General features: G+C 43.8%; 1 protein-coding gene across 9 annotated transcripts in view; it reads left to right on the top strand.

Moving 5' to 3' along the window:
* The first annotated feature begins 261 nt into the window (after nucleotides 1–261).
* Nucleotides 262–27,097, top strand: part of LOC111263627 (sodium/potassium/calcium exchanger Nckx30C) — a 107,106-nt gene continuing 80,270 nt past the window's right edge. For 3 of the 9 annotated variants that reach the window (XM_022838902.2, XM_022838900.2, XM_086969725.1), the window contains exons 1-4: nucleotides 263–1,608; nucleotides 10,016–10,297; nucleotides 10,845–11,167; nucleotides 17,437–17,604. In XM_022838902.2, the coding sequence (XP_022694637.1) occupies nucleotides 1,317–1,608; nucleotides 10,016–10,297; nucleotides 10,845–11,167; nucleotides 17,437–17,604 (1,065 nt within the window). In that variant the 5' untranslated portion in view covers nucleotides 263–1,316. Of the gene's footprint in view, nucleotides 1,609–10,015; nucleotides 10,298–10,844; nucleotides 11,168–17,436; nucleotides 17,605–27,097 lie in introns of all 9 variants that reach the window. The other 6 variants (XR_002682335.2, XM_022838895.2, XM_022838898.2 and 3 more) reach the window with 4 other exon arrangements.

The raw sequence follows: 27,097 nt of genomic DNA, 5'->3' as shown, positions 1-27,097 counted from the left end.
GTCAGGGAACAAGCTATCGCCTGCAGTTATGCATGCGCTAATAAGAATAAATAGAAAAAAACACAACAAACTGAGCAAAAACAAACTATAGTTTCTATCGAAGTTCTACATTTCATAAAGATGAGACTACAAGCAAATTTCAAATCTAGCCAGTATATTGTTGTCTCGCATTTATCAAATTTAAGACTCTGACCGTAAAACAACAACTTGAGTAATTGTTGTATATATAAAGTTAGTATGTACTATTATTTACTAAGCGACTTGAATCTTTTTGAAATTGTTTGATATTTATTGAGGTTTATTTCAAACAGATTAACATCACTAGCAGTCTTGGGCGGTTGATGTTTTTGAATCAGCTTTTCATAAGCTCTAACCATTTGATGTTTTTTGTTCGTTCGTTATTTCAGCCATCGTCCTTCGTTCTTATTTTGCTCGACTATCTAATATCCACCACATCAACAACAATAACAATATCAATGCTAACGATATACCGAGCAAGCATTGTATAACAACCATAATACGACACATAAAATTACCACCCAAGAAATAACCTGCTACCGGTAGGCGCACACGACCTATTACAATCGCCGGCACATTGTAACCGTCACGACAACAACGATTGTTCTTCTTCTTCTATGCCTTCAAGTTTCAGTAAAACTTCATTATCTTCTTTTTCGTTGCCCCAGTGGCATACGTGCTCACGAAAAAGTGCAAGCAGCGACCAGGCTGTGTGTGGTTACACTCAATATCGTTGGCCGTTGTTGCTGCGAAACCGTACCAGCCTGTCGTTTTAGCCCCCGTACGACACAGACACAGGGCAACCCATCTATCAGCGTCATCGTTACCATAACAATCGAGCAGCAGCAGTGACCATCGCGGCCTTTGAGGCGCCGTTCACCATCCAGTTCAATCCAACGAAAAACGACAACGAGCAGAAAAAAAAGCGCACGTAGCACAAGGAAAGCCAGCATGCGCGGCGATTACCAGTGCCACCGATACTTCTACAGTGACGATTTTGACAACAAGAGCAGCAGCAGCAGCAGCAGCAAAAGCAACGGCAACGAGAATTGTCCGTTAGCGGCAGCAGAAGCAGGTTCATCAGCGCACCGTCCTGCCGACATTGTTGTTGTTGTCGTTGTTGTTGTCTGCCAGCCTATCGCCATCAGCTAGTCGGTGTCCTTAGCAACTATCGATTCGGCCAGCGGCTTACCGACAGCGGCCGTTGCTACCTCGAGCCCGCCAAACGGATTGACCATCAGTGTCGCCGCTGGCGTACGCCACTGAATCTCCACCAGCAGCACAGTGGAACTACCGGCATGGGCCTGGTGACGCTGGAGGCGACGGCGCGGGGCGGCATCCGATGCCGGCCCCGTAAACGACTTCGCAGTCCTGTGATCTATTTGTTGAGCACCTTCCTCGTCGGCTCACTCTATTCGCTGTTCCATGGTAGTATAACCGGTGGCACGGATGGTAGCAATAATGCCGCCTCGATGATATTTCGATTTACTAGCCATGACTGTGCCCTCCACGACGGGGGCTTCCACTCGCGCAATTTACTACAACACGCCGCGACCGCTGCTACGACCCCGGCGCCGAACAAGACAAATGGTAACGATTTTTACTATTTTCATTATTTTATATTATATAACTCGTATCCTAATCGTTTATAGATACATATAAAGGGCAAAATGCGTCGTGTAGCATTACGCGTTACAAATATGCAATGTTGATATGTCGTTTGTCAGACTCGTGCGCTATCATTACTTAATTATTTTTATTTTTGATAAAACTCGCACACAAAATGAAGCGACACTAACTAAAGTGACGAATTTTACTAGAGCTTAATGTGTCATAAATTTTGTATGCAACGTTATGGAATGGTCATTGCTGCTACTGTGACTATTACGTAGGGTAATATTACTCTTGCATGTAAAATTCAAGGAAATAGAACAGCTCTGGCCTATTTGTGTGGTGTTGGTAGGTCTCAAAAATACATTTTCTAGGTTTTCGGAGCAACCACGCTGCAATGATATAATCAAAAGTGACGCCATCTCGTACTATTTTCAGAACTTCATCATCTATCCACTTGTAGTTTCATGACGCAGTAACACACAGATGGCGGGAGCGGGGGTCTCGATGGCCGAGGCTGATTTCCGAGACGGCTAGAAAAAAGAAGCCAAATATCTGTTCAAATACAAGACCAGCAGAGGTAGAATATCGAATAGACGACAGCAACAACCCCTTTTCAATGAATGAATATCGTTACCGCCGCAGGCGTTTAGGCGGGACTTTAGGATCACCTTGATATTCATTTCGTGAAACAGCTACTGCTGCAGACAAGGCTGTTGGTCTTTACTTTTCGTGTCCCCCATTCTGACAGACATTTAAAACGAAGTGATGTTGGCTTGCCCATGCGTCCCGCGAACGCCTACAGGCTATAACAAAGACCTGGGCGACGGAAGGCCACGTATACGCTGCCGCGTTCGCAGCCAGATTTTGTCCACCCTGAGTAGATGATTTGCTGTCCACTAAACCTGAACAGCGGCCGGACAGTATTTTCCGCAAAAAAGATGATCTCTGCCACCACAGCCTGGCTGTTAGCTAGTTGTCCGCTAGAAGCCTACTTATCAGCTGACACTGAGCGACTCACTTGTTTTTGGATGTGAGTGCACACATTGGCAGCACCACGAAAAGCTGTCCTGGAATGACTGTTGAGTGTCGCTCAATTTTATGATTCGCTCTTAGCACCTGGCAGCCGTTGTCGTTTTTGCTCAATCTAGGACCTACTCCCGCCGTCGGGCCCACGCGCGTGCGTGCGTCAGACAACAAGGCTAAGGGCTTTATGGACCAGGCCGTTTAGAAGCAGCGGGCAGCCCTGGCAGTTCAGCAAAGAATTACAGTAGGTCTAACCCACGGCACGCTGCCATCTGCCATTACGGGCTTCAAGCCAAACTTGCCTTCCCTCCCGGGAACGCCGTCTCGCCTCACATTGGGTAGCTATAGCTCGTTTGAGAACGGGGTAAAACGATGAGAAAAGGGTCGCCCCCAAATAGGTGCCTGTCGTTCGAGCAGCCTGCTACCACTACTGGCCGCTGTCTGCTTCCATAAATGAGGGCCTCGGGAGGTGCGTAGATGACCAACCGTTCAGTATAGCATGGTCTGAACGAGCGGCTGCTCGCGCCGTCTTCGTCCGCTTCTAAAATAGCCCAATCTAATTTGGCTCACAATGATACCCAAGCACATTTACACTTATTCTAGAAACTTCGATAGTATATGCAGCACTTTGCCAGTCATATATGGATACGGATATATATAATATAGGGCACGATAAGCACGTGTCCTTTTACCGATGTGGGCCTTAGCGCGCAACGTACGGTCTACCACCTACCGATTTGCTCAGATGCTTTGAGTAATGAAACCCCGATAAGGCAGTTCGCTCATCGTTCGGGAAGAAGAAGGGCAAACTGTTCGTATTTAGTATAAATGCATGCTTATATGCGTACGCATCCGAGCCCCTCCGCAGCTTTCTAGCTTTCATAGAGAAGCGACGCATAACAGATGTATACAGGTATAATGATTACAAAACAGCAGTTCTTATATATAGCTGGGAAGACAACGTGAGAGAACGCATAACACACAAAAATCACGCCTGCAAATAAAGCCTCCAGTGGGTTTATCCACTGGGGAGTGGGGGCAGCGCAAGCAGGTGCAGGAAAAACATCAATAACCATGATACTTGTGACGGCAGAAGCGGCAATATTGAAAACAACTTGAACAAATGCAAGCGATGAGGCTGCGAACCATTATATAAATGCCAATATGTATATTACCGACAATGTAGAGAAGTTTTCTGTAATGAGTTATTACCGCTGCTGCTTAGCCGTCTGGTCACTCGTTAAACTGTTTCTATTCGCTTTCTTGATTAATTTTTTTTTCATTTTTTTCTCATGCATTTTTTTCGGAAGTGACAGCTAAACGCATACGGGATTTAATTTTGACACTAGCCGTACTCGAGTATATGTTATGCCTCATTCAGAGCCATTCATATGGCTTTTATCAGCAAGACGATACACTATGCTCATAGTAGGTAAATTTAGCGAATTTGTTTAAATGCTAGGAAAAAAATTACCCGTTTGTAGCCGCAAATTGCTCGAACGATGAATGATTGCTTCAAAGATAACAGGTGCAAGTTAAAAACGTCTATTGCTAAACGACCGCAGCACCAGGAACGACAAGGTTTTTTTTTCTTTTTTAACAAATGTTGCTATGGGTCGCTAAATCATAGTACTATTATTATTAATTTGTTTTGTCTACAGCTGTCTGCTCTTTCGAAACACAAAACGAATTATTATATGTATCTGGGACAATTTTCTTTCTACCAAAAATCGCATAATTTACTCTAAAAAAAGGTATCAAAATGTGTTCGTGTACGCAATACATCGAGTGTGATGGTACTATAAAGTAAACAATGAAATTATACAGGATCCTATAAGTTGGTACGATATAATGTAAGGTTATAAGTGTAATAACATTCAATTCATTATGATTACTTTACGTCTGACCTCATACCGGAAAGGACCACGCTGACTGTACGAAATACAAGGAACCCCTTTTTCCTTATTGCATGCTACCTCGATCCTCAACTATGTACGCGAAAAATGACAGCCGTTCTAGGAAAATGCTAAAACAAACATTTTCAGCACAGAGGCGGCTTTATTGAACGAAGCGTCAATAAACAGGCTTGATTTTTGGGTCAATCCAGCGGGGTGATGTCGATGTTGATGGCCTGTTATTGGTCAGCACTTCACGCAAACATCTTACGTCCACGCAAACATTACGTAGCATTTATTAGTGTTACGATTAAACTAAGCCAGCAACCTCCACTATGTATTCAGTTAGTCATCTTGTGCTTAGAGTTATTACGCATTATACAATTGAACTGTGTTACGTTCTGTTAAAGTAATACTATTAATTATTAAGTAAAATTGACCTCATTTTGCCACGTACGGAGCACAATATATATTTTTTTGTACCTACACAGAAATGTGTACCCCACCATATCTAGATTTTTCCAGTATGTGCGGCTAATTTGTATTACTGGTATATAGTATTGCCGCGGTAGTAATGGTGATGACATATAAAACACTTCGCCTCGCACGCATCCGTCTTACGAAGTTCAGAAATGCTACGTCGTGTTGAAACGCTCCTAAATCGCTCGCCACCTATATACTTCGTTTTTGATAGGCCCCAGATTTCCAATTCCCCTGAACTTGTCACAGTTCTGCTTACTCAAAAAACTAATCGACAAATTTGATACCGTCATCCCTTTGGTCATATGAGAATCACCGTAAATGTCCAGCTTTATAATTGGCTACTCGTATATGACGTGTCTGAGCTTCGAGGGCGGACTGGGCTTGCAAGCTGACAGCCATAGCGTAGAGATGAACAGACATACGACGAAAATTGCTAAGTTGTGCAAATGGCATGGGGTAGCTTCCTAACTGCTGTTGTAGAGTGACATATAATCATTGGTACCGCAGCGTTCGAGTGCGTTTTGCGGGTGGATCGTCCCTTGCCAAGGAAAGGCCCTCCGTAAGATATAGCTCGCCTTCTATGCCGGCCAGCTGGGCAGTGACGCCTATGTTGAAGCTAATGCTAGAAAAAGCCATATATCTAGTCCATCTTCGTTTGGTTGTCAAGAGAACAGAGAAAGGGTTCCGTTGCCGTGTGAATCCAGCTTTCTCGATGGTCAACCTTTAAGGGATCGACCGTTACACGACCGTCTCTTTCTATTCGAGCTTTAACTCTGGAGCTGCTGAGAACGTTTTTAGTCAACTTTCCGCGTCAAACGGCGGCAAACTTTTGTGATCCTATTGTTGCTATGGAAACTACTAGCGTCGTCGTCATGCACTGCTTCGGCGCAGGACAGACGGCACGTTGAGGCCACCAAATCAGGCCTGACAACAAAGCTGGGTTTCAGCTTCAGCCACGGCCGGCTTTCAACATGTTCGAAAGTTCAAAGGCACCAGTGCGGTGTTCACACGGGCGCCGTACCGCGAAGAAGAAGCAGTACGCGTACAACTGACTCTACGACCATTTAGCCGCATCGTCCTTTCCGCGGCGGATTTCTGGTTGTACAGAACTTCTTTTTTAATCACAACATAGCGTTCGAAGGTACCTATATTGTGTCCGTATAGATTTAGTCAACTACATATTTCATATAAAATTGTAGCAATTTCTTCACATATTTTTAAGAATACTTATCCTTTCCTTTCGTGAGCATTCATTATGCCCGCCTACACAGCAGTCCGGTACATGAGATATTTAGGGATCGTTGTGCTATCGGCTCGTCCTGTACGAACGACGTTGCGGAAAGAACTCCCTGTCTGTGTAGTTTGCTTCTGTATATATTTATATATAAATCCCTGCGTGCGCTGTGCCAGCAAACAGGACCTTTGGCATACGGCTCGAAAGCCACCCGCTGAGGGCTTCGATCCGGGCCGGTGTTTTTCAGTTTGCCTATCTGGAGGCAAGAGGTGCAATGCTGCCGTCGGCAATGTGGGTCTAACTAGCCAGCATATGGGCCATCTGTAGCCCTTGATTGGGAAACTTTCAGCCATGCATCTAAGTTTGACTTACTGGTCTGCGAGGTAATTTTGCCCAAAACTTTTTTGTTGCTGAAGTCGCTCCTACGGTGCCTTGACTAGTCGCTTAGAAGTTGGCGGTATCGTGTTAAGTTGTCTTCATCTTCATGCTTGTCTATCTACGGGTGAGACATAACTCTTAGTTCTGCATAGCTAAAACATCAGCTGCAAACTCGACTGGTACTCGGGTACTATTACTACATGTGCATCATACGTTTGCTGATACTTGCTTACTGGCAATGATTGGTTCGAAGACTGATTACTCCGCAGTACTTTAGTTGTCCTGCTTTGCTCCACTTAACCCAGCGAAATCTAGTTCCATCAGTGTATTTTCAATTAGCCACAGTTATCCGTGGATCGCTGTCCACCACGGTCCCCTCCCTGTATTCCTAACGCCCGCGAACGAATCGTTAGGAGACCTGTATGGTGGACGCAATGGCCTCTCACGATTTCATAATCGTTTTCTGTCCGATAGCGGTGGCAATGGCAGCAGCAGCAATCTATGCTTATCACTACGTGCGTCATTGACGTTGGTCTTTGTTCACGTACACAGTACCCTACTATAGATGTTCTAATAAGAACTTTTGCCTCATTAATGATGCCAGCCGGCCGCTAGCAGCAAATGCAGCTGTCATAAGGCGCGATGGTTGTATTGAACAGGTCCATTTATTTGCTGGGTAGAAAACTTGGCAGATTGGAGGACTGCTTACGACCGCGGTGCGTGGTAAAATCTGTCGTCAATATCTTTATTTGCTAGGCCCACCTGGTTGGATAAGGTTGTGAACCCGGAGCAGTCCAGCGAAGTTAAAATCGTCGTTTTCGCCAGTAACTTCGATATTGATCAGAGAATCAGCAGCGGTGCGCCATACCACTGACGCTACCGGCTAAACTCAAGGTGCTAGATAATAATATCTTGATAAATGTATCGTGCAAGCAAGACATCGTTGGTTTACATTGGTTGATTCGGTTTAGGAGTTGTCTGTAGGACCAGTTTGTTTATCTATGTTACGAACGTAAACGAGATTTCAAAAGTATATGTCTTTTCGTTGTCAATTTAAGTATTGACTAACTCTAAAAAAGTCATATTTATGGATTATAGTAACCAAGATGGGCCAGCAACTAACTTCAAATAAGATGACGCGATGCGCTTACCACGGAAAACGAGAAATTGGGTAAAACAAGTGACTGGATATCGCAAGCGGGTCTGAGAGGGCAATATGAGTCAAATCAGTTCCATGTAATTCTCGTTTATCTCACTGATCTTTTTTAGACGGTAGTGAAATGCATTGAGGTTTGAATAACAAAGAGACCCTGGGGTCCCGCTTTCGGAACGGGGGACTTATTTGTCATTGATGTTGTTTATGCGCATATCGATTCGCGTCCGCCTCATTCACCGGTCCTCCGCTGGTTACTTAGTACCCGATTGGATTTCTCTACTATTATATGTTGGTTATGGTAGCTAGCTAGAGCGTGTTCCGCGGTCAATGGGCAGCAGATAAAGATAGAGAAAAAAGGAAACCGGAGTCCTTATTTTAAAAAGGACTGGCTCTCGTCGATCCCTCATGTATAGTAATGGCAAGGACTGAAACCACTACGTGAAACTACAAATTGCTTCACTTGAAACAGTTAAGTGACACTAAGAGCCAAGGCCGATCCTGGTAATTCTACCATCATTAAGCTTCGACCCCATATCGGGGCGAGTGGACAGCTTGACTAGTCGGCGGGTGGTCAGCAAGCATTCGCTTTTCTCTAGGACCCTCTATGTTTCGAGTGCTACGTCCGGTATCGCCGTTAGGCGTAATTCCATCAAAAAGAGGGCTGACTGGTTCCCAGCACGAAACGAAATGTGCCTACGCCTTGGTTCGTACCTTCCTATGGTAGTCAGCCGACTAGATTGACTGGCATACTGCACCGGTGCTGGAGCTACCGCCTAACTTGTTTCTATTGATGTCCTTCTGTCCGATTGAACTATCACCAGTACCAAGTCCCTACTTCATGCCCCCGGCTTCTGCGTGTTTCCGCGACACACTATTACCTTTCAGTAACGTCGCTCGCTCATCTTTTTCTATTCTCATCTAGTGTCATTTAACAACAGCAGTCAACGCGGACGTAGGCCCTCGACGATTTATCGCCGGCATTCCAGTGCCACAGGCTCTATGGCCAACAGTTTATTACAACGTTTCAAGGCTATTCTCGTCCCGTTCTCGCATGTTAATGTACATGGTACAAAAGTAGCAGCTATCTCTACCTGTTCTTTAGCATTTGATACGCAGAGATCGTCTGGTCCTACGTCATTCGCCTTACCGCAACTGTCACTATGATGACGACGACGACAGAGATAACCATAGTGATGACCATCAGTGGCGCTATAACCATATCTATGGCCCTGGCGCTGTGGTCACAGGCACAAAGCTTCAATGTACAGGTCTCGTTGGGTACAATAGCTACTGCGAATTAAAGTGCGTCCCTATTTGCCTGCGCTACCCATTTCCAATTTAGCATATTTTTCTCTTTCGTTTCAAATAAATGCTTCTGATCGATATTTCCGGTACAAACTACCTCACGACCATTTGCCACAGCTAGCCTTAGTATGTTCGTTTCTGTAGAAAACAGTTGAAAAAGTGCGTCGTGTGCCACCATCGCTTGCGTTTGCGTGTTATTGCAGATCGGCGGCGATACCGATAGCAGTTCTATTTTCTTTCGTAGGTAGGAAAACGCTGCTAGCCAGCAGCGCGTCTGTCGGGCGACATAGCAGGTCCAACTAACCAATTAGAGTAGTCACTGGCCCCTGTTCATGCCAAGTACCGTTGGCGAACCGCTTCGTGACAAGGAAAAGTCAGCTTGCGCTATTGCGATAAGCGACGTAACGCAAGCATCAGGGACACTGGCAGTAGGAGGAGGGGTTCAAGCAAGAAAAGCTATAAAGATAGTTGTAGACATTAACTAACGGGCTGTTCTTATTGTTGTTGTCGTTCGTTTCCTCCCCTTATAATTTTACCCGTTCTATGCTTTTCCCCTGCTGCTGCTGCTGCTTTGGTTTCTTGTTCGTATGGTCTTTTTCGTCTCGTTACCGGCGGCGTCACTGTCGTTACTGCTGCCTATGCCTGGGATACAATCGTGGCCTTCGCGTTGGGTGGGATCATGCGGTCTTTTTCGCCTGGGAAATCATGGTCCTGGTTTCGCACTGCATCGCCGCCCCGATATGAAATTACGTATCCATCAACATGCGTCATATTGTATCCGCGCTGTGACATGACGCCGCCGAACGTATCAACATACGAACCCATAAACACTTGGCCGTACTGCATTCGTTTTCACTACGGCATCAATCGTCAATGATCGCGTAACAATGGGACTAATATCAACAACAGCAGCAGAACATCCGAGCGGTTCAGCACAATTTCCTGCAGATTTGTTTTCGGTTACAGAGCGGCGTCAAGGAGCTGTGATATTACACATCACGGGTCTTGTTTATATGTTCGTAGCGCTAGCGATTGTCTGTGATGAATTCTTTATTCCCGCACTCGACGTTATAACCGAGAAGCTTGCCATCTCGGAAGACGTGGCGGGAGCAACATTTATGGCAGCGGGCGGGTCAGCGCCCGAGCTCTTCACTAGCGTCATCGGCGTATTCATCTCCTTCGATGACGTAGGTAAGTAACAACTAAGCGAGCGGGTAATACCCGACACGCCTCACTAGGCCAAGCACAAAGAGCAAGTGAGCACTATAATGCATACTAGCGGTAATAATGTCACGTGGAAGGCACAGGGCAAAAAAGAGGCTAAGTACGTAGTCGTTGTTCCTTACTCGAATATCAGTATTCAACGATACCTTTGTCGGCATTTGCATTAATTTGGCTTAATAATATCCTGGCTACGTAATCTACATTTCGATGAGAATCATAGAATTTGTAGGACAAAGTACGATTAGAGGGTAGTGAGAGGAAAAGTTCAGTTTATTAAGTTGGCTACGCACGTCGTTAGGAAATCAACACTGGATGATATATTCAGAAAAAGGTTATCCTTTAGCACTTTTGATTCTAACGACGACTTTACGGCATACTATTTCCTTATTTAACAGAGGATTACGGTAGGAAGTCAAAACGACTACGCATGTATATAGAGAATGTGTAAAATGTAGAACAATCGCGATATGTTTTTGAATGGGGATTTTGCATAATTAAATTGGCCTTATTGCAGGAATTGGTACGATCGTAGGATCTGCCGTCTTCAATATCCTGTTTGTGATCTCGATGTGCGCCATCTTCTCAAAGAGCGTCCTCCAACTGACGTGGTGGCCACTCTTCCGTGACGTGTCCTTCTATTCCATCATACTCATCATACTTATCGTGTTCTTCCGGGACAACGTCATTCATTGGTGGGAAGCGCTCATACTGCTATCATGTTATGCCGCCTACGTGACCTTCATGAAGTACAATGCCAACGTCGAGAAGTTTGTCAAGAAGTTCACGAACCGAAACAAAGTAACGCGTGTGGGCAGCACGGATCAACTCATGCCTCAGGTGAGATACCACTGTCCGCAACAGGAAAATGCATATATATCATTTTGCAGTTCCTATATTAGGCAAACTCGATAACTTGCCGAGCTCCATTCAAGAGACTTCAACGACTCGAAACATTTTGGCACATTATTATAATATATCACTTTTTTTTTCTGAATCTTATAAACGTGCAATATTATACGACTGAACTTCTGTGGTAGGTAGATTGAAATGTACTACATAGACATTATTTCGTCAAAGTATTATGTTATAAGAGAAATGTTCTTTTTAATTTATTATAATATCCACATCTATGTAAATGGTGTGGACGTAAGCACATTTGAGCAACATTTGTACTGGTACCTAATCTCAGCATCCCGGTGCCCCTTAACCTAATGTGTCTGTTGATCTCGGAGCCTCTCGGCCAGCATGAACCGACTCACGGGTACGGGTCAGCCCCGGACGCTTTTAGATGATATGACTGACGTACAGTCAGAATTTGCAAGCGCATACTTTTAGCAAATCGTTGTAACACTGCACTATTGCATTTCTACCGTGTTTGATCAGTTTCGGTTTGTTCGAGTCTCTGAACTTTCTTTTTCGCGCTGAACCATGGACCCACTTCTAAGTGAGTACTCTAGCATCTTTACGGCGCCCACTTGCTCAAGAGAGACAAGCCGAGCTCAGGCAGACTCAAGCAACTCTAGGACGCCGTCCACGACTCGAACCCGAGTCGTTTGACGAACTTAGTGCTACGTGAATTCGAGACTAATTGCTATTACCAACCATTAGCAGTTTCGCATATTTCGTACATACTTATAGTAGTCAGCTAATTCTGCATGGGCCTTAGAAGCCTGATGCAGCGCAAAGATGATGCGTGTAGTCTGCTGGAGATGACAACAAATCGTACTCGCATAACGCCGCCACTATCGGCACCGCTACTACAAAGCATTTCTGCCTCCCCCAGTATATCAGTGCCTTTAGCTAGTACACGTTCTAAATAACCATCTGTGTGAGTGTGTGTTTGCTTTATACTAGCCAATTAATAGTGATAGTAGGAAACTAAAAGGGCATTCTTGGCGTCCGGCGTAGGCAACGCTCACTAGCCCTTATTGCCGAGGTGGTCCCGCCGATGATCCGGCCTTCGTCCAGTTCGTTCACTGTGCATCGCTCCGCCATATGTACAGATGAGATCATTGATTTGAATTTCGTTTTTTAGCTGACTCGTCCAAATGAAGTGATCAGTCGCATATAAATACGATTACGTTTAGTGTATATGAATAACATGTACCACGAGTACTCTTCATGTAGATAAATATTACATTTACATAAATGATACTATTGGGCATATTTATACATAATTTTCTATATCTACATGTAAACTGCTGTCGTATGTGATGGCTTAACGACACTTCTGTGTGTGTTTGTATATATATATATATACACTTGTACAGAGAATCCTTACGACCGCTAGTACTTTCGAAGCCTCTTGAGCGCACTTTTTGACGCTTTCCTTGATCTGACCTCAATAGCTACCTTTCGATTTTTTCCAACCCTTGTTATAGTTCATGATCTCTTAGGCTATATCATATCTATTACTCAGATTGGTAGCGTTACTACTGGGGTTGCCATTTGAAGGCAGCAATTTTGGTGTCAGGCAATGTTTCACGGGCCAACCGGCCGCAGAAGGCTTCGGGTCTCAGATCTTGCCGTAGTCATGAGAGCTCACAATTCAGTTGCTTTGTTCTGGGTAGCTGTAGAATAGATGATGAGTTTGGAGAGTGAACTTTAGCCGGATCTGGATTGGCCACAGTTATGAAGAAGGCTGGACGTGATACCAGATCGGACCAAGCGGATCAATGATGTTTCATCTCAATAATCCGTTCTACCATTCAGGGTTAACCCTCACGCGCATAGGGTTCATCGGTCGGAACCTAACAAACTCGCCGATGCTGAACCTTCAATGGATTGCAATAGCTCTGCTTCGTCAGGCAGTTGATTTTGTGAGCTTCCCCTTTTACTCTGCGTCTCTCTTTGCAAAAGCAACGAATTCGTCGTTTGAGACGACAAAGGTTTCCTATTTGCGGCCGCTAGTCAGCTTTTGAGTCCGACAGCTAGCAATCTATGCAGCGGGTCCATTAGGTTATTGCCGGTATTCGATGAATTGTTCCTATCGTAATGCCTGCTACTCTTTAGATTATGCCACTAACGTTCACCAGAGTTCGCGATTCTATTCCTAACACTCAATTTGTTGAATATTTTTTAACGTGTGGGACTATAGAATGTGTAGCGTTGTCGCATCGAGCCAGAATTATTCTTTGGAACCCAGCCAGATCTCAACCCAGATGAAGTCGCTCTATCGGTATCGTGTCCCTTAATCGCTGTCGACTTGTTCCCAAACCCATCAAAGCATGCTGCACTCTCGACGACCTTCACGAAAGACCTTTTTTATTCCGTTAGACATCATCAATTGTAAAGGATACACCATTTATTGTACGCAATTTTCCTCGTCCTTATTGTTGTGCTTTAGTCTGCCGTGCATTTGCTGCAGGTGATTCCAGGGAAGCAATACGGATTTCATCTACTACTAGCACCGCTCTATTGACATCGCGACGTTCTAGTGTCTCCTAGGCCCGTCCCATATTTGCCGTCACTAGTTGAACGAAAAAAGCCTCGCGTAAAGCTTAACCCCTGATGGGTGTATGGTCTTTCTACTGCTCCTGCTGCCCGTCATCCGACTTCTCCATATCATGGCCATCTGCTAAGCTTCGTTCTAACTTTTTCTGGATCCGAAACGGCCTTCTGTTACTAATCTTTCTGACTATGGGTATCTGGCTTCTATTTTGCGGTGTCGACATAGTTAGTTAATTTTTGGGATATCTGTCCGGCACATGTGGCCACTCCTGTTCATCATTTTTGCGTCACTGCCCCGCAAGTGTCCCGCACCATCGAAGATGTCGTCGTGGCCGGGCCAGCACAACGAGACAAGCAAGCAGCCGCCAGCAAGGGGAAAGGCAAGCCTCATCGCATTCACCATTCAGTTTTTACTGGCCGTCTTTAACAGCCACAAAATAGCAACGCCGATAAAGGCAGACATTTTGTTTCTATCGTTTTAGTTCTATTCGTCTGTAAATTTTTTCAACTTTTCCCCCGGCACTACCTCAGCCTTAACCCGCACTTTTTTCCCATATTTCCATTATTTTAATGCTTTTATGGTACCATCGGCAGCAGTTTTTAGGAAACTCCAGAAAGTTTATTGCCTTTATCCGTGTACACTGTTCCCAGCGGTATTCCCCAACATGGCAGTACTCTCCTATCCGAAAGCCAGTAGCGCACTTCCGTGGTGGTATAGTCTGGAAACCACCAAAATCGAAACTGAAGCCGTCGTCCTTGGAAGAGTAAAGCCCCCCTGGAGGAGGGAGAGAGAGAACTTCAGGATAAAGCTTCAGAAAACTAGTAGAGGTATCCACTCTAAAAAGCCCTGCTAGTGTTCTGATATAGATTCACACGCAAACAACTCATAAGCCAGAAAGCTGCTCGCCGAAGTAACAGAAAGAACAGGAAGATGTGGTAAATCGTGAGCCTCGCTTAAATGGAAGTCAACGGCTGGAAAACGGCACTGTATACTACATTTACTGTTAATCTCCTGCTACGCCAGTGAAAAAACAACGAATGCCAAAGCAAGCGATATATTCTCCGTGCACGACGACGACGATGGCAATGAAGCGGAAGAAAAGATGTACGACCGATCCACAGAAGAAGCAGAAGCCGGAACGAGCGGCTCGCACCAGCAGCGACGATGACCACGACGACGGCGAAAACTTATTCATCTGGTGCCTTCCCTTGGCGTCACATTGTGATCATTCGCGATATGAATCTGTGCGCTTTACTTCGCCGTTATCGTTCTATCTACTGTACTCCCCTCTATGCGTTATCTATGTAACTTCATCTGCCTCGATTGGCCTCCCCCCAGCCGCCGCCGCCTCGTCCTCATTCCCTCACCTTCTCCCTTACCTCCCTTTCTGTCTGAGATGTTGCCCTCTTGTCGATATGTCGCCGCTCGTCCGTTCGCTCAGTCACTTTCGATAACTGTCGTTCTGATGCACGTTTACCTATGTCACGTTGACAGGGTAGAAATAAAATGAAATTACATTTATTATTAATAGAAACTTGATGTACTCTAATCTCTGTGCTCATGACCTATAGCGTATTCTACCCTAATGGGTAGCTGTAACAGTGTCTCAAAAGCAGCTTATCCATAACGTACTGATTTATGTATTCCCATTGTAGAATACATACAGAGTTATGTTCGGCAGGATAGCCTAAGGTTTGTTGTTACCCCCGCTTTTTTCAGATAGTAAAACCCGTTGATCAAAGCACAGCAAAGGTTGGTTCTCCTTAGAGGACGGTCTAGAGCTATTCTGTCTATTTGTATATTATCTATCTGTTTACCTATCTATCTATCGCTGTCTCTATTGTATGCTGTATTGTTATTGTTGTCGATAATGATGACAATGAGGATGATGTAATGATGATTGTATCGTACCAAACTGCACCGATCCACACCCGTAGTCGATTGTGTCTGTCCACTGGCCCACCAGTTTTCTCCCCGCTCCCCCTATAATCCTGTGAGCATTATCCTGAATCCCTACTGACCTCGATACTGTCTCGTTCCATTGCCTAGTAATCTACCTGTGCTGTCCAGAGTCAGTTTTTAACTGCTATCACCAGCCACCGCTCAGATAATTAATCGACTGCCACACACGCAGTCAGGTAACCATTGTTCCATAATAACAGTCTCTGAATATTTAAACGTATCCGCAGTTTTTATGCCGCACGTCGTAGGGCGTATAATCGACACATAACTATACATAAGTATATCAAAGATGTTCGCAACGAGCTTGCGCTAAAGCTTAAACAGATCATTTAGACATTTGAAGTAAGCTAAGCTGAAACACCTCTAAAGCAGCAACAGCAGTTGTATGTTTTCTACCGTTATTGTTTCCATACTTCTCTATTTGCTAATTCTTCTGTTTGGGTGTACACGTCTCTTTTCATTGCATCACGAAAATCTGCGAGCGTACAAAAATCCTAGCCCTTGTCACCAATCTAGTGTTCAGGATGTTTTAGATTAGGAGCACCGTCGCCATTTACGGTTTTGCCTTTTGTGATAGCATAGACACCAGCTCAGAACACTCCTAGTCCCTGTTGTACCTACAGTCTACAAACCTATTCGGTGGTGGGCAACGAGCTATATATACAACGAGACACGTCGAAAACGGTGGTTACAAAACGGGCAAACGTAGACGGCTGGTACGATTCATACGTAGCTGTTACCAATAAAAATAGAGACTGATAGACGCTCATTTCTCTCAGAAACCTCATCCACAAAGATAAACTAAAGAGATATTAAAGTAAATAAGATTTACATAAAAAATGTTTCGATTCTCAGTAGGAGATGCTGAAAAAGTATGTCATACGAAGTTGCCTAATTAAACAGCCTTCCAAACCACCTGAACAGCGAATACCGCCCACAGAGAATCGTTGACTGATCCTGTAGCTCTTTCTAAATAAAGTGATCAACTACTATAACCGCTACTGCAATTAGTACTGTCGGGAAACAAATCAGCTCTGCCAAATGAGACGATAATAACAAATTTCCTCTTCTCCCCGAGAGAATACTGCCCTGATCCAACGACTCGTTTTGATTGCAAGTAGTTTGCTACTAGCTGCATCATAATTTCCTACAATCACCGGCGACGCGGTGCGGATCTCGTCGCGTCGATGGAGGACGAGCGAAGGCAATGTGCCAGTGAATCTAGAAGCTCTTCCTTTGCAAGGGAACGCAAGGCCCTATTGATCGTTGTAGGCACCTCGCAGCTTGATCGGTTTGCCTCGCCCACGCGTAGTTTCTCAGTCAGCTGTCCATCTTGCAATATACTTTACATCACATTGGACCACTATCTGCTCTATACATCACGCTACGAGGACACGAGAGTGGCTGCCGGTGCATTGATGCTGTCAAAACTCTGCCCTCTTCCTGACATCATTGTTCATTGCGGGCCTCTTACCCAAGTAAGTTTTGAGGCCAGGCCAGTAATGAGTGTGACTTTCCTAGTTTCCTGGTAGTGCTACTGGCAACAATGAGCAATGACCAGGTTAGTTGGGTAAGTTCGATCGTCAGCACATCGATGCACATTTTGCCGTCCGTCTCGTAATCTTTGTAGAGGTGTGGTGCAAAAATTGTGCTTTATCAAAAAGGGTTTGGTACATAGATATTTCCACTGCAGGGGGAACAGAGAAAGCACTCTACGGCGACGGAGCTGCGCAACCTGCGTACTCTTCAAGGGGTGGCCCTCGGCGAGAACGCGGCTACTGCCGACGCGTCGGTCGACGCCGAAGCCGAGCTGAAGGCCACCGAAGTTGACAGAGATGTTGAGAGAGGGAGACTTTCGCCGGTGAGTTTTAAAACAAAAAGCGTGCCACTAAGCAGAAACAAATTGTAGGCACAACATTTTGCGAACTGACATTTTATAAGTGTCATAGTCAATTGTTTTCTGTTCTCTTCGAACTCCCTGCGTTCTAGCTAATCTATCTGATTCGGATACAGCGCACCTGTTGCCTCTTTCCGCCTTTATATCTCTCTAGCCCTATTTGTTCCATAGTCACATTCCTCGTTTCGTTAGCTTAGCGATGGGGCGATGTCGTTTGGCGGGGGTACAAGCGGACGATGAAAAACTTCGTTATTGGTTACTGCTCTCGTGGAACTTTTACCCTTATGGCTAAATGTACACTAATATCTAATCGTAAAGACAACTACATGCCCTAAAACGTATGTCATTTGTTCGATCTGTATGTATATAAATACGTATCTATGCTAACTGTAAGATACGGTTAGCGTGTGATAGCTGATAATTGATTCTCTTTCGCTGTTTTTGAAATTAGCCCTCGTTGATAGAAAAGTACGCTGATGTCCACATTCGATTCACAGTCGGTGAGGTGTCAACCTGTCAGTTTATATCAGTATCCCCGGCAACTACTTAACTATAAGTCTTTGTTACACATTGGTTCTGCAAAGATCTGCCTAACTCCTCGACTTGCACCGCCAAGCTATATGACTGTATCGTGCCGTTTCTCCAGGCGTCGGTGGGATAGCCTTCGAACAATTCATTATAATATCACTTAATATTTTTCGTTTGCGTTTCGTAGCTTGTTCCTTCGTTTTTAGTGACCCACTCCCTCTTCCCACAAAATACATACACCCACACGCTCATGTGCCGAGTGAATTCTCTCTCTATCTAACGGCATAGCTAATGCAATATGGCAGGGATGTCCAACGAGGTGGTATAATGCGTTTCGCCGGTATAGTAACTGAGCAAATCAATAAATAATAGTAACTCGGGCGCCTCGAAGTGACATGAACTATTCAACATGTTTCGAATGGTTGTTTTTTAACAACAGGTAGAATATTATTTCCATACTACATGCAAATTGAATCGCTTCAATCGAGTCTTCTGCTCTTATGTTCTGTAGCAGAATATACGCCCGATTGGTGGTCGGGTCTGTGATGGATCTGGAACAGGGTGGAAACATGGGTACTAGCATACGTTTTTCATGGCTAACTACCCATCAAGGAACGCTACTACAGTTTTGCCGATGACCAGATCGGAAAACAGACCATTTATGCGGATGCTCCGGCGTACTTGAGATATTGTTCGTGATACACAAGCCTATATGAGATTATGATAATGATGACAACAATACAATGACAAAAACATCATCAGACATTCTTACCGATTGCTCTTATCCACATATAAAGCAGATACACACAGACACACGGTTGAGTAAGTCTAGCCGAACGGTCCCTGACATTCCCTGTTTTCTAACTACGTAACGCTCGGACTGGCCTAGCAAGCGTACCTAGGTAACCTACTGTCCCGGACGGCCCAGGGAATCGCCACATTAGGCTCAAGTGCGAATGGAGCTGAGAGTGAGTAGCCCCTATTATACTGGCATCCCTAAGGCACTCAAAAGATCACGCAAACGCAAATACAAATACATATACAATCAGTTACTAGTGCAGCGAGGGAGGCCCGTTAGACCTCGCATGCATGGGAGTTGCAGTGGCATACACCCGCATTCATTGTAAAGTTACGGAATTCAGTAGAGGCTTGAAAAGAAGGAGTTAAACCCAAACCCCAAGGGGCAGGAGCCTGAAAGCCTTACGCGATAGGCCTTCGAGGCGCTTCTGTTTGGAGAAGGCTTGAACTTTGGCAAGAAGAACAACGAAGTACTGGCACCTTGGCCGATGGAGTCCACGTGATTACGTTGTCTGGTACACATACATCCGGACAGATAGAAGCACGCACAGACCTTGTATAGCATCATATGCACACAGCGGATACCGATGCTTCGGAAACCGTCGAGGTTCGCGAGACGCCCGTGTTAGCCACCATTCGCTTGCAATCTGCGCTAGCCTTTTGTGCAAATTAACCGCTTTCTTAAGGAATAGTAGTAAGGTGAGTTAAACGAGGCCTTGGCTCACTGACCAACTAGAATATTGAGCCTGGTGTTATTGGGATGGCTGGTTGTGTTCCCACCCTCTACTGTCCGCAGCCACTAGGGAGCGCTAACGTCCTCATGACTGTCTCTTGCTATCGCCGCTAGCACAGCTCGGTTACCTATTCCGGCCTTGGGCCTTTCCTTCTCATTTAAGTGTTCAGAGAGGAACAACACCGCACACACACATACACACGTTGACAGCCTTTTAAACAGATAAAGGCACACTTACACAGCTACCGTAGATATATAGCGTTACTTTAGAAATCTGTCATGGCGTAGCTAGTTATTGCTTGACAATCCATACGGCAGCAGCAGCGGTTAGCTGAACAGCAGAAAGCTCTAGCCTTAAAGCACGCGCAACGGCTGTTCACAGCTATTCCGTGTTTCTCGCTTTGTTTTCCTGTCTGTTCTTTTCTTGCCCTTAGCTCCGCCCTATCTTATTACAGGCTGCCACAGTGGTTACAATCGCAGCAGTTTATTTTAGGGATCCGCTATGGTTCGAGCTGTGCGTCTATGCCGTCCGTATTGGCAGTACCGGTTAACATGTCGATGCTAGAGCTACTATCAGCTTTTTCGCTTCGGCCTCTGTGGGGTGCTGCCATCCGCTGCTACTTCTGCCTTTGGCGCTCCATCTGTGCAGATGCCTGAGCGGCAGTGTTTTAACTTCATCTGTCATTTGGAACGAGGAAAATATGGAAGCATGGCGGCTGAAACATACGTCGACCCAGCAATTTTGCTCCAGCGACTTAAGCGACGGCGACAACAACGACGACGACGACGACGACCACGACCACGACCACGACGACAACGACAACAACAACGACAACAACAACAAGGACAGCAAGGAAAAAAGGCAAAGGGAACTAGAGAGAACAATGGTGACGGCGATGACAGCACCAGCCAGTTTATCTCTATTTGACTACTACGACAATTAGAAATAATAATAGTAGTAGTAATAATTTCGTATTTAAAAATGTTTAGGCATTCGCCCGCCGTCAGAGGTCGCTCAGTCACGATTTAATCTAAATCTCACTGAGTTTCTTAGCCACATTGAGAGTAATCAGAAAACGAAAGAAGATGGCGGAGGTGATAATATGATTTGCTTATAATGGCAGCCGATTAAATATCTAAAGATGGAGGAAAAAATGACGGTTTTTAACCTCATAGTTCGTCAGAACTGAACTTCCTGTATTCAGTGTACAATATACAATTAGCCTGAATATATGCGGGATCAAAAATTAGGAGCCATCTTGTTTGTGCGCATAAAGGCAATGAATGTGAGCTCTATAGACGTTTAACGCATTGTAAACATGAGAAAAATCCCAGGGCAAATTTTTTGCTTCGGCCATCGGTCCGTTTGCATCTCCTGGTATATGCTTTATCGAACATATTAAATGTCTAGTGGTGTTTCGTAAGTTCTATGTCAAAAAGGCCGACAAAAAAGTGGAACACAAGTTTCCCAAAGCCCTGAACTTGACGCTAATATCAAATCAGGTCTCGGAAAAGAAACAAAATAAAGCGAAATGCACTTCCAACACGTTGAGTAGATTCGCAGAAGACCTAACCAAAATTATTAAACTACATCCCCATACTGAAGTGAACACGTGAAGGTTGTTCGATAGGAGTATGTATATATCGCACAAGTATATCATGCGTATATCTAGCGTCTGTAATATTCACCCTAGCTTTTACTTCATTCAACTGGCCGTGGACATGTATGTGCCAGCCACATCGTGTGTTCCATCATGCCTTCACGATGTCATAGAGGATATACGACTTTCTGGCGGAGCGTTGTCAAGCTTGACAAGACAAACTGTATTGGCGTCATCTATTTTTCAAACGGTATTCACACGACTCAAAAGGTTGTGTTATCTGTTCGTTCATGGATATCTTCACATAGTTTACGGGATATAAAAGAAGACGGTGATGACTGTCTAGACTGGCATTAATTACATGTAGTTGAAGTCGTGAGCCGTACTTACGATGTTATTCAAGGCCACGATTCATAAGCCAGTCACCTAGCATAGTCTGGTTTGCTGGAACTGTGTACGCGTAAAGCGTACCCGCTTTCACCACCTCTGTTTTCATTCCTCATTACGTATTTAAATTAATTTTTGCCTATTCCGTCTGTCGTTTGTTGTGCTAGCTTGAAAGTTTTTCCAACAGCAAAATTACAGACTATACGCTTTTTCTTTATGCCTACCAGAACGCCGCCGGCGTCAATTATCGGACGTCAACGAGAAAACTTCCTGCTATTACAGCATAGTTTTACGAAGTCCATATTTTCACATTGAAAAGTAAGGTATTATGTTTTATTGCGAATTGGTTGTTTGCTATTGTTTTTGCCATTACACCCACAGTTCGGAGGCGTAGTGACTGATTAAGGTCGGTGTCGCGGAACAGGCTAAACGTCACTGGCCATCAACGACGATCGCCAGTCATCGTATGTAATTCGGCGTGATTCCGATTAATTGTGAAAGGGTGTCTTTTCAGGTCGAGCTGTCATTTCCAAGCATAGTAACCCTCATAGCTGTTTATTTTTGTTTTTTAGAGTCGACCACCTATTTCTTGAAATAGCGGCCTTAGCAATGGAAGTTGCTTTTATCGCTCTATTTATGCGAAACATAATGGATGAAGCAATTTCACAGTTTCAGCAATCCAAGTATATCTGCGTACCAATATATATATATATGTATATATATACGTAGATCGGTCTCTAAATCATGTCTTCCCGTTTGATAATTGTCATCATGATCGTATCGTTTACAATGCGTCCTTGCTTTTTTCCTCTACTTCTTGTATCAGCGTCATTTAACGCAACCTGTTTGTACGAACCACCCAACCAATAATGCCAATGGTAGGTCACTTATTTTTCCTCTATTCCATTGCCTCGTTTCATAATACTTCTAATTTCACGCCAACGCCTTTTATCCTGCCCACGTTCCTATTCATGAACGATAGTTACACCTCATGTGTACGTTGTCTTGAAAGAAAAATATATAAAATTTTATATATTTAGTTGGCAGTGTCGCTAGAGTGTCATTCACGGCGCATGACCATCAACACTTCTACGCTTGAGATGCGCGAATACGAGTAAAACGTGGCCTGTTGCTGAGCCGAGCATGAACCACTTTGCTCGCCCACCTCAATTATGGCCATTTAAGCAAATCGCCTAGCAACTATTGTAATTCCATACACCATACGAATGGATCGAGCACAAGACTAACTCGTGTATTTCTATTGCTTATCTGTTGGACCTCTTAAAAAATGTATATCACCATCATCATTGTCTCTTGCTACCTCCAATATCATTGTCGTAGCACATGCACATGCATCATTCGTATGGAGCAACAATCGTTGTCAACACGTGGTTCGTTGTTGTTGTTGTTGTTGTTGTTGTTGTTGTTGTTCGTGTTGCTGTCGTCGCTTTTTGTTGTCGTTGTCGTCGTCGATGTCCGATTTTCTCCTAACCCTTGTCGCCCAGCCTTTCGCCCTTATACGCTCTCCCTTTTTCGTGGCATCAATAAGCTAAGCAAAGCTGTGTAATCCTTTGTTTATCCTTTTCTCATGGAGCTGTCTTCCTCGACGCGCCAGTAATCTCCTGTTGCTGCCATCTGATGTTTTCTACTGTTTTCCATCTGATCTACCCGTAAGTTGCGAACCCTACTCCGTGATCGTCGATCATCTACATATGGCGCAGATATGCAGCGTTCTTTGTTCAATGCACAAAATCGCCGTTACATATTAATGACTAGTATTTGTAATGTTTGGATTTGTGGACACACATGGGTCTTTATTAGTGTTGCTACGACTGCTACTGCTGCTACAGCTTCTACATCTGCAGTAGTTGTGCCTATTTCTGTACGTTACTTTTTACCCCACGACATGACGCACACAATCACACACACCCTCCAAAGATTACGTAAACACTTTTTCTATATTTCGTATGGATACTATCCAGAAGTCCAGCGCTAATAAGCAATTGCTTATGAGTCACCTTTGCCTGTATGCGTGCGCATCAAGAAATAATATGGGACGTTTTTTACGATACCTGTAAAAATGGTTGTGTCTGTTATTACCTCGTACTTTATCACCACGTCAATGACTGCATTCAAGCGATTCAGTTCCTGCACTCACTCGACAGACCACTGTTGGCCAGTTGCACCGTTCATCGACCAGTGCTATCTCTTCCGCATTTGCGCCTCGTACAGCCATTTCGTACGCCACTTTACGTATCACACACATCTTGTTTCCCCGCACTGCGCCGTCATCAAACTCCGGTTGCTGACGACAGCCTAAAAGCCTCCTTTATTCCTCTGCTCATAGACAGTTATTAGAAAAGCCCCCGTATCGGTAACAGAAGAGTTGTCTAGAACGGGTACTCGTAAATGTTATGTCTTACTTGCATTGCAAGCCTCGTTTACAAAATTCGATTTCTCTGGTATGGTAGAATAGGGGAACCGTCGTTACAAACCACAAACCCAAAACCAGGCAAGTTTAACTATACAAACGAAGTGAGACAAATGTTTGCCTAATACTCACTCCTGTGGCCACAAAAGGTAGTAGATATATTAAGAACATTGTATAATTAGACAGACACACACACACAAATGTGCCCACATACACAGGCACCTTTAATTACGACACCACACATACGTATCGTTAATTCGGTAACGATATATCCCATAACAAAGGATTTATCTCTAATTGCTAGTACCTTTATAATAACAGATTTTGACTTCTGTCAATTATCACAGATCGCTCTTACGTACGTAATACTCACGATTGAGGTCGCCTAATCCGACCAATATACACTAAATCTCAATACTGTATGCCCACCTCTCGATATCTCCACAATTCCCCTCAGACACACACTGTTATCATCATGTGATTTTTCTGCCTTCTTTTTCTTGTCAGTGTTTTTACAAATTGATGACCTTTGTTCATTTTCAGTCAGTTGCAAGTGCATTTGGCCTTACGTTTATCTGTTCACTGCTCGTTTGTTAATAGTCACTTTGTAATTTCGAGCACGCTACTTGACGCTTCTTCTTCAGAGTCCTGACCACTACAGCCACTATACATTGAGCTTTGATTTCACAAACGTTTCTCAATATATCTATCTTTCTGTGTATATATATATATATATATATATATATATATATATATATATATATATATATATGTGAGTATATATATATATATCCACACAAAGAAATTTACTCGATGTCGTAGAGAGGCCAGCCCCCGACCCTCGAGTCGCACCGAATTGATTTTTGCGATGTGATTCTTATGTTGATTGGTCCTATTGCCCTGTAATTATTACAACGACAATTATAATTGTTACTGTCGGTATTATTGTTATACTACTATTATGATCGTTGTTGTTATAGCTGACAGCACATGGCGGCATCGGCGGCCTGTCAGGACATCGTCTCCTATCTCTGATTTCTCTCACTCACTCACTGTGGCCTTGTTGTCCTCCTGTACCGAAGAACCCGGGGCTCAGCATTTTGCCAGTTTGTCCTGACTGTCTATCCCCCGCTGTACCTCCACCATCCCTCATTAGTCTCAGAGTTCTCTCTCTCTTTTTCTCTCTCTCTCTCTCTCTCCATACGATATATATATATTTAATATATATATATATATATAATTATCCATAAATTTAAGTTGTCGTCCTTCTGTAGCTCAAAGAACAGGAATCAATCAATGGAGTAGTATACTAGAAGTGTGAAGTAGAAAAACAAACAATAGCACTACCGATTATACTAGGAGTAGTTCCGTATTAAGGGTACATTAAAAATACATGTGATATAGAACATCACTATAATATTTTTTTTTCTATAGTTACAATTTAATTTCTAGATAGGATTAGATTTAGATCACGTGTATTTCTAATGAATTAGGTAAAAAAGGGAGCTATATGAAGATGTCTTCTCGTATGAACGCGTACATACGGAGAAGTCTACAGATGGCGACACTTGTTTAAGCCATATACAGTCATATATGTATGTTACATAGGATTAAATGAGCGTTTTTTGCAATTACTTATGTGCTGTGCGTACCATAATAAGCATTTCTAGTCAAATTATAGACCTCAATTACATCTACAAACACTACGTTTCGTAAATTGAGTATATTTAAATATACGTAGAACTGTGATATATTCGTAATCTATAATTTTTGCATTGTGCACTCCGTTGTAAAATGGAAAAATAGGTATCAGGCCAGAAAGTACCTGAAATATACGAGTTACGAGTCTAATTCCGCACGTGCGTCTATCGGCCTCACGTGTTATATATAATAGTTTGTTTGTAGTTCGCCACTGGAGGAAACAATGAGCTTCTTGTGCCATGTAAAAAGATTAGTTAAAAACAGTAAGGATTAGTACATACACATCTTTGTCCATTTCTAAACAGCTTACTTTCGGCGTGGACACTTTTGAATGCTACGCTCCAAGGAACAGCAGACGATGCGCAGCTATCGCGTCTGAGAGACTATCAAATGCATTTAACTGTTATAACCGCTTGTAGATAAAAAGCTAAGGTTCCAGGAGGTAGACGGCTTCTGGAGCGACCACTGCTGCTCCAATGGCAATCGGAATCTATCAGGTTTGACAACCTAACAAAACCTTAAATGGTGATCATTTTCGACTAACTCTCTGGTCGCGTCCGAGTTCTACATATATTGAACGAGAAAGCGGCGAACGGACTAGGCTGGATGATTCCACCATTCACTTATAACTGTAGCTGATCGACAAGGTAATCTCATCGTAAACCTAACCTATTTCAAAAATCTGACTTAGAAAAAACAGTCGTATCAGACATTATTATTAATATAACCATTGTATTTCTAGTTTTTTGGTATATGTATACAATTTACAGCTTCGTTCATTACTGCCTAATTGTGTCCTTTGTTTACGCTTCTGCTCCGATTACCATGTATAGGTTATAGTTATGGCAACCTGAAGCTTGCCTAATTAGAGGCAGATACTCTTACCGATGTCCAGGTAAACGTTAATAAAAATAGAAAAAGAAGGTCTCATCGGAGCTACAATGAGAGGACAAATACAAACTATAACCTGGCAGAAGCATCAGGAAAAGAGGAATAATCTTTACCGCTGCCGAGACCGTCGGCTGATGGTCCCATAACCTTTCTGCTTCTTAACTTTCGTTTATATAGCAGACACTTATCGTTTGTCTTTTCCCTTCTGTTATACATGCCATGCTTGTTTTTATATTACTGCTGTTACACTATCGTACCGCAAGCAGCACCAGTTGAACTGACGACTCGTAAGCCATTGTTTCGTAATATTAATCGAAACTATATATTACAGCCGGCATATTAATATTATGTCACATAGTATGCACGGGCATAGGGTGTTTGCAAAGC

The sequence above is a fragment of the Varroa jacobsoni genome, unplaced genomic scaffold, assembly GCF_002532875.2.
Source record: "Varroa jacobsoni isolate VJ856 unplaced genomic scaffold, vjacob_1.0 scaffold_778, whole genome shotgun sequence".
Classification (NCBI taxonomy): Eukaryota; Metazoa; Arthropoda; class Arachnida; order Mesostigmata; family Varroidae; genus Varroa; species Varroa jacobsoni.
This window is presented reverse-complemented; position numbering and strand designations above follow the sequence as displayed.